The sequence below is a fragment of the Podospora anserina genome, chromosome 5, assembly GCF_000226545.1.
Source record: "Podospora anserina S mat+ genomic DNA chromosome 5, supercontig 10".
Lineage (NCBI taxonomy): Eukaryota > Fungi > Ascomycota > Sordariomycetes > Sordariales > Podosporaceae > Podospora > Podospora anserina.
Window position 1 is genome coordinate 387080 of NW_001914849.1, and position 11638 is coordinate 398717.

The following is an 11638-nucleotide window of genomic DNA, read 5'->3' on the forward strand; positions in this document are numbered from 1 at the left end:
CAGCATAAGGTTATGAAGCATGAGAATACTAACTCAAGTAAAAATGTTTACCTAGGTAAAAACCAAGATTTCATCTGGTTCCGAATGCATGTTTTGACAATGTTCAGAAGCCTTGATACCAGGTATCAAAGAATGTTGATTTCGTGGATAGTGGTACTCCAGTGATGTATATGAAGTTTGCTATTGTTGTTTCGTCCTCCAGGACAGGCATGAAGCTCCAGCTCTTAGTACCTGGTATCTGAGCGACTATTTATTTGTCTCCTCTTTTGTTGGGCATGATGACGAACCCAGTAATGATGCACAGGTACAGCTGTGGTGTCTCAGCAGTATAGTGTTGCTTATAAAGCCTTCTTTTTCCGCCTCCCAAAATAATACACTATCGCAAAAGCTATCAGGACAACCATCACAGCATGTGGCCAACCTTGTGTAGCTCTTGCTGGGTAACAACAAATACATGTTGCCGAAGCTTTGTATTCACCAAGATGGCGCAATTGTCCGAGTCGCTCTTTGGTCCGGGCGCTGAGATTGGTTGGGTTCACATGCTCCTATCACAGTGTCCAAATAACCGAAGAATTCACTGCTGATGGGGCTGTTCGCTCTCTGTTGCTCTTGGGGGTTATAATGCGGCTGCATGAAGGCTGTTGTGACGATGGGTGGTAGGGCTAAGATATGGGGGTTAAGTCCCTGAGTTTCCGGTTAGGTAATGGATCGGAATACCTACCCACGTTCATGCGGTTCGGTCGCTTGATGGTTGCATGGGTATTGATATAGATCTCATGCTTTATTTACTCATGTATTTTCTTGCTGTGCGAGATGTTCAAAGTGGGTATACAACCGCAAGATAAAATCAGGAACTGTGTCAACCCCCGCCAACTCTTTGCTCCTTTTCATTAATACTGTGGCTGTGATCCAAGACAGTGAAAAGGCCACATTAATCCCGAGCCAACTGATGACCCTCCACTGTGAAACAACAGCCTGTATCCTCGCCTCGTACAAATCCACGGTGAGTAGTGTGCTGTTCGGCTCATAGCTCCTCTGCAGCAGACTCCAGGCTGCCATGTACGAGAACCGAATCATGGTTTCTGTGTAACTCTCCAAGCTCTGCCACGAAGATATTCCAGTTGAGTTCGAAATGGCCAAACAGGACATGATATCGGAAGTCAGATATAGTGCCTCTCTAACCCATGGCCCTTCCACAATATCTTTTCCGTCCAGGTCGTTGTCATCCGCTTCAATGACATTCTGCTTCACGTATGTGCTTGTAGCAGGGTTAATGATGCCGGCGGTGAAGTTGATCTCGAGATAAGTGAAAGTCTGCTGAGGCTTCACTTCTCCCTTTGCCCAGACGACTGTTGCTCCGAGCGCAACTTCATTGTTCGGCTCCTCAACCCCAAATACATCCACGACATATGGAGGGAAGGCCACCTGCTGTGTAAGATAAACGATAGCCGTCATGGAACCGGCCCAGATGAAGGGCGCTGGGTAGGGTGGCTGGTTGACGTAGACCGTTTCCCTGGTGATGTTGAAGTTGCCATTTTTGGTCGTCATGACGGGCGGCGTTGGCAGCGTCTTGTTAGTTGGGTCAAATACTAGTACTGTGCCAGGTTGAGTTCGGAGAATGGGAGGTCGGCCTGCTGCGGTGATGACCTCGGAATTGTTAAAGACATTTTCCACGCTCTGCGGCATGGGCTTCTTCGGCCAAGATATGCTGTGGACCACAATACAGGGAATGGTAGCGTTGTGTAGCTTTGTCCCAGCTGGGAACTGGTCGTGCGTTGTGACATGGCGGCACTTCTGGCTCTTGGTCTCTTTCAGGTCTGTGCTTGTTGATGTTCCGTTCTCCCAAGCAATGCCAGCAAGCGATGCTGCGTTCCAAATAAGGTCATGTCCCACCTTGCCCTCGGCAGATGTGATGAAGTTCCAACTGTAGAATTGTGCTGCTGGATTCCCTGATCTGGCTGTGGCAGAGCCAGCTGCTTCATAAGAAGATTTCCAGCTCAACGCACCCTCAAGGATGGGTGATGCTAGGAGCGCTGGAAGAACGAGAAATATTGATATTCGAATCAAATTGTAATCTGTTCGGAGACCTAGTTTGATGGGAAATCGATATTCCATGGCCCATCGGATTTTGTCGATGATTTTCTCCTTGCTGTGGGTTTGTCGAGTCTTCATCCATACGATGTACCCGCTTTTGGTGAGAACGTTCGTCACCCAGACGCCGGCGACCCATTGAACCGCAACAGTAGACGCGGAAACAGCGGTGATGATGTCGTCTGAACGAAGCCTTGACTCTGTTTGTGAGGCTGTGTTTGTGGTTGTATCAGCGCCATCGTAGGCTTTGTAGTTGTCCACAACGAGCAGCATCACGAGTGTAAGAGTGATGTACAGGATGGCGTGCGAGATCAACGCTATGGTGGTCCATGGCAATTTGAATAGACGTTGGAAAGATGCCGTGACGCCATTTGGACAATTCGATCCCCCAGTTCTGGCTTCAGGATCAGCCATCTGGTAGGTATGTGGAAAAGGACGCCTCGTGCATGTCGGGGAAGGAAAACCAGCACCTCGCCATCATAGAACGGGGGGCCATCTGCTGATGGCTGGAGAGCTCTGTCTGTTACGCACGAATTCCACGCACTTTATGATATTCATCGCCTGATGATACCACCGGGTATACGTGAAGACGTACGGATATCGGATACCCTGCCTACATGTGGGAAATTTCCCGATGGTTACCCCAACATCCTGCTCTAATTCGCCAGAGTGATATCACTGTTTGGGATACTGTTCCATTCATGCTGCATATCGCCCCCAACTGTGATGGGTCGCCGTTATACCCGAGGCTGTGCCTCAAATTACTACCGGGCTCAAACCTTGCAAACCTATCTGAAAGGCTGGTGGGGGTTGCATCCTAATCTATCGAGATAATGGTATCAGGCAAGTGTAATACAACACTATCTGCAACCAGGCACCTTCCAATTTGATTGGACGTATGGGACTCCGGTAATACCAGACCATGTGCCTGCTTTCTACGAAATCAACTTGGGTTCGGATTTTGTTGAGGCCGAGCAAGACAAAGGCCGGCTTGTTTGAAAGGCCCCCAAAGGACGAGGTCATATAAAGGTTTGGTGGTGCCTCCCACCGAGAAAGCATCTGGCAAGTTCCCCCAACGATCAATTGTCAAACGCCTAGATACTCGAGCTTGATCAATGGACGTCAGTGCAACAATCAGCTTTACCGGGTTCGCTTCTATACCCGAGACGGCAGCGACATCCGAGCCGCCCAGATTGATAGTCATTCCCGGGCTTCCTGACTGTCTTCTACGATACCCCTTGACTGATCCATCATCCTGATAGCTATCCTGAGCATTAGATGGCCCCTGACACGTATAATCAAAGACATCCTGCACGACATTGGTCTCCAATCTTCAAGAATGCATCGGCAAACCCATGCCCACAGGTGTACAGTGTGCATGTGGCAATACTGCCTTCGTCTCTGAAGCCCTCAACTGCGCGGTGGCCTCTTGTGGTATAGGTCCAGTTGAAAGTAAGTGAAATCTCTCACCTGTGACCATTCCTGGGACGGTTATTGACGTGTCCATATAGCTTTGCTGAGCGAGGCAAGTGCGATATGCTCGAGCGTGTAAGTTGAGGCCCAACAATCAAGGAATAAGGCGTCAACTGAAGCGTGATATTAATGTGCCATCTAGGAGCAACGCACTACCTGCTACGATAGCTGTCGATTCGACAACATTTGATCTGGTATCACCAGGCTGGCAGGTTTCGTCTACAAATACACTCGAAATGACTGCTTCGACCTCAACGGCGGGTGTTGTACAATCCACCACTGCCTCAGGTGATGGAAACAGGACAACAGGGACATTGCCAGGTCGGTTGCAATTCATCGTGTTTGTTTGGCAATGCTCACTTTGTCAAGTAAATAAGCTGTCATATCTAGGTATTCTGAGCATCATCGGAAGACTTCAGATGTTTGTTGCATAGCATGTTGACGTCTTCCCTGGCACGTGACTCAGGGGTTCAGGGGGACTTCAGGGGATTATGGGGTTGGGGGGCTTATGGGGTTGGGGGGCTCAGGGGGTATGGCAGTGGGGTTAAACCAACGGTTGGCAGTTTGTACACCATGTTCAGCTACAGTTCCTCTATTATGCTATTCCATTATCTACATTGAGTTTATTGGGAAAGAGAGGTGTCTGCTTCCATCTTCTGCGTTTTACCCCTCGCGAGAGTGCCTCGCGCACTGCGATGATTGCATGCACCTTCAATCAATGAGCACTCTGGGATGCCTGCGGCCTTGGACTGCCGGGCGCAACACGTTGCTTTTCAGCTTCTGCTCCAGAGCATCGATGCATGTATCACTATCATCAGTGCACTTCGAGACGACCGACATGAAGTCAGCCAAAGCAATAAAAGCATCTGCGCGACAAACAAGGCCAGAATGGGACTGAAAGGACTATTTCGAATCGGGCGTCAGAAAGATGGAGTTGCGGCTTCATCGGGCAGTGCTGGAACGTTGTCGTTTTTGACCGCTTTTTTCTCTTCGTCCCACCCACAGCCCGAAACCCGAACAAATGAACATCGTCACAGCTTCAACCGCCACAAAGTCGACCGCCGACGAGCCGACACCTAACCAACCAACCGCCGAAGAGCCAACTCATCCAACAGAGATTTCTAGTCAAGCGGAGAACTCGATATCCCTTCAGTTGTGCAGTCGGGCCTACGAAAACATCATGGAAAAGGACGAAGAGCTGGTCGATGGGTATGAGGCTGTTGTGAGTGAGCAGGCACCAGTACAAGGATTCTCAGGAACAGTATTTGCACCTGGGGGACTTGCAGGAGCGTTGAAGGAACAAGCTCGTTTTGGTCTGCTTCTCTCCTCTGCGCAGCGATCCATTGCGAAGGCAACGAAGCAGGAGGACGCAAAGACGGTGGTGATCGATGCTGTTACATTCTTCAATGCCATAGGAGGCGCGGTCGGTCCTATAGCGGGGGCTTTCCCGCCTGCGGGGCTGGCATGGGCTGGTATTTGCGCTGTGCTTCCGGTATGTTGGAAACCACACACTCTGTGAGAGGCGTTGCCCAGGTTACACTGCAATGAAATTTGCCAACACTGGGGTGCGGGTTCTTGTCCAGCCACTCATGGCAGACGCAGAGATGGTGGAGGGCTTAAACTACATCATCTCTCGGATGGTGTGGTACATGAAACTATCCGAGGTTATTCTTGAAGGCAGCTGAGAGGATAACGCGATGATATCTGAGCTGCGAAAGACGCCCCAAGTCTCTATCATCGAGAATTACGCGACCTCGATGGAGTATGAGATGATGAGCGGGGCCTACTGTCTGAAGGATAGGCCTTTCACTCGACCTCTGAAGACATTGCTTGGCTTCAATAACTGGGAGGAACGCACCGATGCTATTAAACAGTTGGAAGGTGATTTCTCTCGTTGCAACTTACAATACGACAATCGAGAGATCGTTCAACAACTTCGGAACCAGCGGCGCGACCAGCTTCAACGCGATAAAAGCAGAGCGAAGGAGAATGCAGAGTAAGATTACAGGCGGTTTTAAAACAACGAGTTATGAAGAGCGGATGATGCTCAGTCCAGAGCGTATTCCCGGCACGTGCGAATGGTTTCAACGACATGAGAAATTTGAGCGATGGTTGAAAGAGCCGCGCGGGTTGTTGCTCGTGTCGGCCGACCCAGGATGTGGAAAATCTGTTGTCACGGCAACTGGCTCAAATATTCTCCCAGCTGAGCAGCCTGAGGCGACTGTTTGCTATTTTTTCTTCAGACACCCCAGAGCAACGAGGCTTAGATTCTACCGTCTGTTCTCTATTACATGGACTGTTTTACGAACATGGTGTGGTTGCTGATGACCTTGAAGGCAGCACTGAGGCTCAAGGTCGCAATCTTGTGTCAGATCCTACATCGCTTGCTTCTCTCTTTCAAGGAGCGGCTAGCCATAGCATGACCTGCCAGATCATCTGCGTAGTGGACGCGCTAGATGAATGTAACCCAGAACAACTCCACATTCTGGTAAAGCTTCTACGACGACTCCTGCCACCGCATGATGAGTTGAAGCCTGACAGACAACCGTCTGTAAAATTCCTACTCACAACAAGAGGCTACCTAAAGATTTTGGACCTATTCTGGGATTCCGACATGAGTTGTGTCCATCTTTCGGGGAACTCGAGGAATGAGAAAGATCAAATACAAAACGAAATTAAATTCGTCATTGACCATCGTCTAAGAACATTGGCAAAGAAACGCCGTGTGTCTGAGGAACGCCAGTTGGCCATTCGCGAGGCACTCGAGGATGTCGACGCACAACAGCGCACATATCTGTGGATTGGTTTAGTCTTCCAAGTGCTTGAGAAGAACTTCGACGACAGACCTCAAGCGCGGAGAAGCCTCAACAAGGAGACAACATCTACAGTGTTTTACGCATACGACAAACTGCTGCAATAGGTTCGGTCACAAGAGCTTCCACATTTCCGAGTTCTTTTCCACTTTATTCTTGCCGCATACCGAGCTCTCACAGCAATAAATACGTCGGAGGTTCCGCGACGGCATACGGAGTGGAATAACACTAAGTGCCCAAAAGAACAAGTGTTTCTGGCTTACTCTCTGTCAAACTGGTCACAACACGTGAGAAAGGCGGAGGAGGATGATCCAAAACGACCAACTCATCCTCGGTATTCATACTGGTATTTGGAGCTGTTCAGCCATCAGCCGCCCCTTTGCAACCCCGTCATCGCAGCAACTGTCCTCAGGATCCTGAATTATATGAAGATCTCGGTACCGATTTTCCTATCCCATGTTTCCGGCCACTAAGCCAACACCATTCAACGGTTACGCTGCGGTCTCAGCAGCTTCCATTGTGGTCTTTCTCAAACATCGCTTCCATTTACGAACCGTTCTACAACAAGAGGCCGACATAATGGCTGGACGGAGTGAGGAAGGCTTTGAAGCTGGGACGACAGAGGATTGTGAGAAAAGATGTGAGCACATCTCTGTGGCGCTACCAAGAAGGGATTGGTCCAAGCATTATTTTTTGCTGCAGCGATGAGGGATTTGGAGGCGCTCAGGATAGTGCTGTCCATGGACCCGGCTACGTTGCTATCAGCGAGGGATGGTCTTTGCAGGACCCCTTTGCACATAGTGGCCGAGAGAGGAGGCAGCGTGTCAATCTGGCGACGTGAATCCAACATCCCAGGTTACCTGAAAACAGTGGCTCAAATGGGTTTCGACATTCACGCAAATTGTGGTCTTGGCTGGACGGTTCTAGACCATCATACGAGCAAACTGTGGTCGCACATCGATCGTGGTCGGGGCTTCAGGTATCGTCGCTCACATTCCCACCGCGTTCTGAAAGATACCAAATACCTCGTCGTCGGCGGTGTAGCTTGTCACCGGCCAAATACGCACAGGCTGGACCCGCTGGATGTGGCAGCACTATTGGAGACTCACTTGCGGTTCCGTGAGTATCCAGCAGAGCCGTTTGAGCCAGACTTCAATTTCAAAGCACTCAAGGACTCCAAAGTATTGATTGATGCTATTGGAAAGAGCTCGATAAAGTTTCTGCGTGATCATGGTAGCGATCTATCGAACAGTGGAGCTCTATGGACTGCAATTCAGCACAGAGTGTTTTGGAGTCTGGTTTTCCTCCTGATGGCCGGTGCGGACGTCACCAAGAGAACCTTTGCTCGCACTCCATTAGAATACACTATTGAGAAGGTGATAGACTGGCTTGGGTCAGTAAATGACTCAATCATCCGTGTCTTGCTTGACTTTGGAGCCGATATCGACGCCATGACATATGATCAGGAGCTGCCATCACTTCGTGCTCCTTTACTGCATCAAGTTATTCGGAAGCATTTGGTAGAGTCACGCTCACGATGGCCTTGGGGAAACGCCCAGTCTATCCTGGATTTGCTCCTTAGGAGAGGCCCACACGTCAACTTGGCAGACTTGGCCGGAAATGTACCACCTCACATTGCCTGCGAGATTTATACTGAGGGGTCAGAAACGGCTTCTTCAACAAGTCCACCAATGAGCCGCCTCTCTTCAAGCAGTTCAATGTCGGACTTGTCGCTAGATAGTACGGAGAAGTTGAGGTTTGGCGGTATCACTCGAAAGCGTCTATTTCAAAAGCTGTTGGCACATGGTGCAATAATCGACGCACGAAACCAAAAGGGTGAAACTCCCCTGCTGATGGCCTGTAGGAAGGATTGTTGTTTGCTGGAAGCCATTCGTTTCCTTTGCAGCAGGGTTCTGATGTGCGCGCTCGCGATCAACGGGATCGATCTTGTGTTGATGTGGTGAAAGAAAGTTCTGAGGGTTGTTGGTGCATGAGCGTACGGTCTTATAAAACTGTAGTTGCAGCCAAAAATGCTGTACTCGAAGTTCTTCAGGAGTGTCCAGACCGGACTGGAGGCATGATCTCCTAATATGTCTGACGTACAGGTCGTCAAACTCAAAGATTCACAAGATCTCGGCCGGCCATGCACCGCTGCTCCCGAACCAAGTTTCGATCCCTGTCGATAACCTCGGGAAGCAAACTTTAGCCTACTACCTTACCCTGATGGAGCTGCCTCCTCCACCGTCCGCCTCTCCATGGCAACATCACCTCGTGTTTTCAAGACATTCGGCTGTTCGGGGTGGTATTCCGCATCTTCTCCCTCCGCCCTCCTGCATTCGGGACCTCCACTTTACCCCTTGCTCAGCATGAATCCACCAATCATCTTACACCCTTCCCACAGCCGAACACGTGCGATGGAGTGTTTTTACCACCATGAGCCCGGCGAGCCGGAACCAGGCCATATTTGGGATAATGACAGGGCGGGAAAGAGTTAATATAAGGTGCGATCTCCCGTTGTTGCTTTGATCAGGATGCTGTTGTTCTCCAGCTGATCTCATCTCAGTTCGAGCCTCATCTTCTCTGTCCCCTGTTGAGAACCGAAGAAATAATGGGTGGTCAAATTGTCAAGGCCGGTTTGGTGGCTCTGTTGAGTGCGGCGCCCGGGTTAGCTGCGGTTACTAGACGTCAAAACGCTGTGAATCTTTGGGGACAGTGTGGTGGGATTGGATATCAGGGGTCGAAGGTGTGCGTTTCTGGTGCTGTTTGCACGGCTTACAACGACTGGTATCGTACGTCTCCCAATCCTGTTCCTGACAACAGATAGCTCTCATAGCATTGTGACTGACAACCATCAAGACCAGTGTGTGCCAGGCTCTCAGACAATAAGCACCACTGCCGCCCCGACAGTCGTCCCTACCACCAGCACCAGCACCAGCTCTGTCCAGTCGACCAGCACAAGTGCCGCCCCATCCTCCAGCCCAACCTCCGCCGCCAAGTACTTCATCAACTTGTAAGCCCCTCCATGTTGTCCCTGTTGCCTCCTTTCAGCTCGATGGAGATTAACACCACCCCTCAGCGGCGACTCCTACTCCCAAACAGGCTTCGACCCCCTCTCCACCAAACCCTCCCCCTCCAACCCCTTTGGCAACCCACCCCTCCCCGGCTGGACAGCCTCCGGCGGCCTAAACTGGGTTGGCTTCCTCACCTCCCAGTACAACGCCTCCACCCTCCTCACCTACAACTTCGCCTACGGCGGCGCCACCACCAACGCCAGCCTCGTCCAGCCCTGGAGAGAGGACGTCCTGAGCTTGATCGACCAAGTCCAGCAGTTCACCGACACCATCGCCTCCAAGCCATCCTACGCCCCCTGGACAGCAGAGAACGCTCTCTTCGGCATCTGGATTGGCGTGAACGACGTGGGGAACAGCTGGTGGAAGGAGGAGTATGACCAGCTGCTGAGCGAGATTATGGATACGTATTTTGGGCAGCTGCAGGTGTTGTATGATGCGGGGGCGAGGCAGTTTGTTGCTTTGGGTGTGCCGCGTAAGCTTTCCTTTTTCCTGTTCCTTCGGAGAATTTCGTGCTGACTTTATGAAAAGCGATTCATCGCACTCCTGTCATGGTCGAGGAGACAGAGTGGGCTCAGGAAACCGAGGCTGCCGCTATCGCCAAGTACAACGCTGCTATCGCTTCCCGGGCCGCGACTTTTCAGGCGGCGAATGCTGGGTCGGTGATCAAGATTGTCGACACGGGGGTTGCGTTCAATGAGGCGTTGGATAACCCGACTGAGTATGGCTCGCCGGATGCCAAGTGCTGGAATGGGGATGGGGTTTCGTGCTTGTGGTTTAATGATTACCACCCGGGGATTGAGATTAACCGGTTGGTTGCTGAGGAGGTGGCTGAGGCTTGGGATGGAAGCTTCTTTGAAGGGAAGGTTTGCATCGAGTAGGGTGTAATGAAGGTATATTAATGACATGAGACGTGTACATATCATCTGCTGGGTACATATACTGGGAGGCATCGTGACTCGCGTTGTTCTCCGTTTAGCCCAACCACAAGATTTTGTCAAAATATGAATCGGCCCATAACAGTTCCTTGCAAGGCACCTCGACGGGATAAATATCGAGGCTATCACTTTGGGGAAACCCCAATATCGTAAAGTAGCTGCTCCATCCAGGCAAGTGATGTGAAATAAATAATGACCGCCAACCATGCAATGGGTGCCATCAACACTAAGCCAAGTGCCACAGAGCCGCTGATGGCGATCAACTTGGGGGAAGAACTCTGATGTCCCTCGCCGCCCATCCAGAGCAGAGAGGTTCCAGTTGACTCCCGTCGGTTGAGGTCAGTTTGTCCATTGTGGCTTCGAGAGAGTTGAAACGAGTTGAAGATGTTCTTTTAGTGTGAGGGGTAAACAGGCCGCGTCAAGTTTAGCATCGCGAGGTTCGAATCATTGGCTTAGCGGGTTGGTGAGGTTGAGTTCTCTTCCACTCGATTGGATGGGATGTTGCCTGGAAGTGTGATTTGACCATGGGGAGGCTGTCTTAACCAAGACTTCATGAAAAGACGACATTGGCCGTGATCTGATAGTGCGATCGTTGCGGTGGTGCGGCTGTGAAAGCTTTCACCAGCTGCAAAGAGATCATAACACGTAAGTGTCACGTGGCAAACGACTTGGAGGACGGCTAGGCATTAGTACGGCCTGGATCAACAACACGGACCGTGCTAAGACAGCGAGAATAACGGCAGCCAACACCAGAACCAGATTGTCGATCCGGAGGCTGTTGCCGTTGCACTCCACTGTTGGGTTGGACCCCTGCCATCTCACCTCAGCTAACAGAACGTGAGACTCGGGAAGCAGATCCGGACCTGTCGCGTTGCTGACTGGAGGCCACCCTGATATCCGTGCTAATCTAGGATCAAATATAGGATGCGATAGTACCAGCTAGGCGGAAGCACTAGCGTCTAGGGGAGCTCGGGAGATCATCTTGGACCCTGAATAGTGGATCATGATCCTGGATCTCATCTGAATCACCCCAACTTCATGACTGCCGATCGCTTGACGGGTCGCCGAAGGATCGGGGGGGCTTCCGCGCTTTTGGAGGCGCACATGGTAACGCAGGGACAGTGATTTACATTTCCGAGCAGCGCTGACACTGTCCCCAGAATGAGGAGGGGCGGGCGATACAAGGATCGGGGAAAACAAGAAGGTAATGAAGAAAGAACGTTGATCATGCCGCGATGATCGATATAATTCCAAA

The 11638-nt window shown here is 50.8% G+C and overlaps 3 protein-coding genes across 3 annotated transcripts; 2 read left to right on the top strand and 1 right to left on the bottom strand.

The window, feature by feature from the left end:
• Positions 1-789: 789 nt before the first annotated feature.
• On the bottom strand, positions 790-2505 carry PODANS_5_11270 (uncharacterized protein; the record flags this gene model as incomplete). The annotated part of the gene is made up of 1 exon (XM_001905653.1): positions 790-2505. The coding sequence occupies one exon, from the start codon at positions 2503-2505 to the stop codon at positions 790-792; it is 1716 nt and encodes a 571-aa protein (XP_001905688.1).
• A 3478-nt stretch (positions 2506-5983) lies between these two features.
• On the top strand, positions 5984-6484 carry PODANS_5_11280 (uncharacterized protein; the record flags this gene model as incomplete). The annotated part of the gene is made up of 1 exon (XM_001905654.1): positions 5984-6484. One exon carries the CDS (start codon positions 5984-5986, stop codon positions 6482-6484), a length of 501 nt encoding a protein of 166 aa, XP_001905689.1.
• A 2513-nt stretch (positions 6485-8997) lies between these two features.
• PODANS_5_11290 (uncharacterized protein) lies at positions 8998-10326 on the top strand (the record flags this gene model as incomplete). Its single annotated transcript, XM_001905655.1, has 4 exons — positions 8998-9183; positions 9285-9372; positions 9426-9920; positions 9977-10326. Coding segments are annotated over 4 exons (1119 nt in total), but the record flags the coding sequence as incomplete, so codon positions are not given.
• Positions 10327-11638: the final 1312 nt, after the last annotated feature.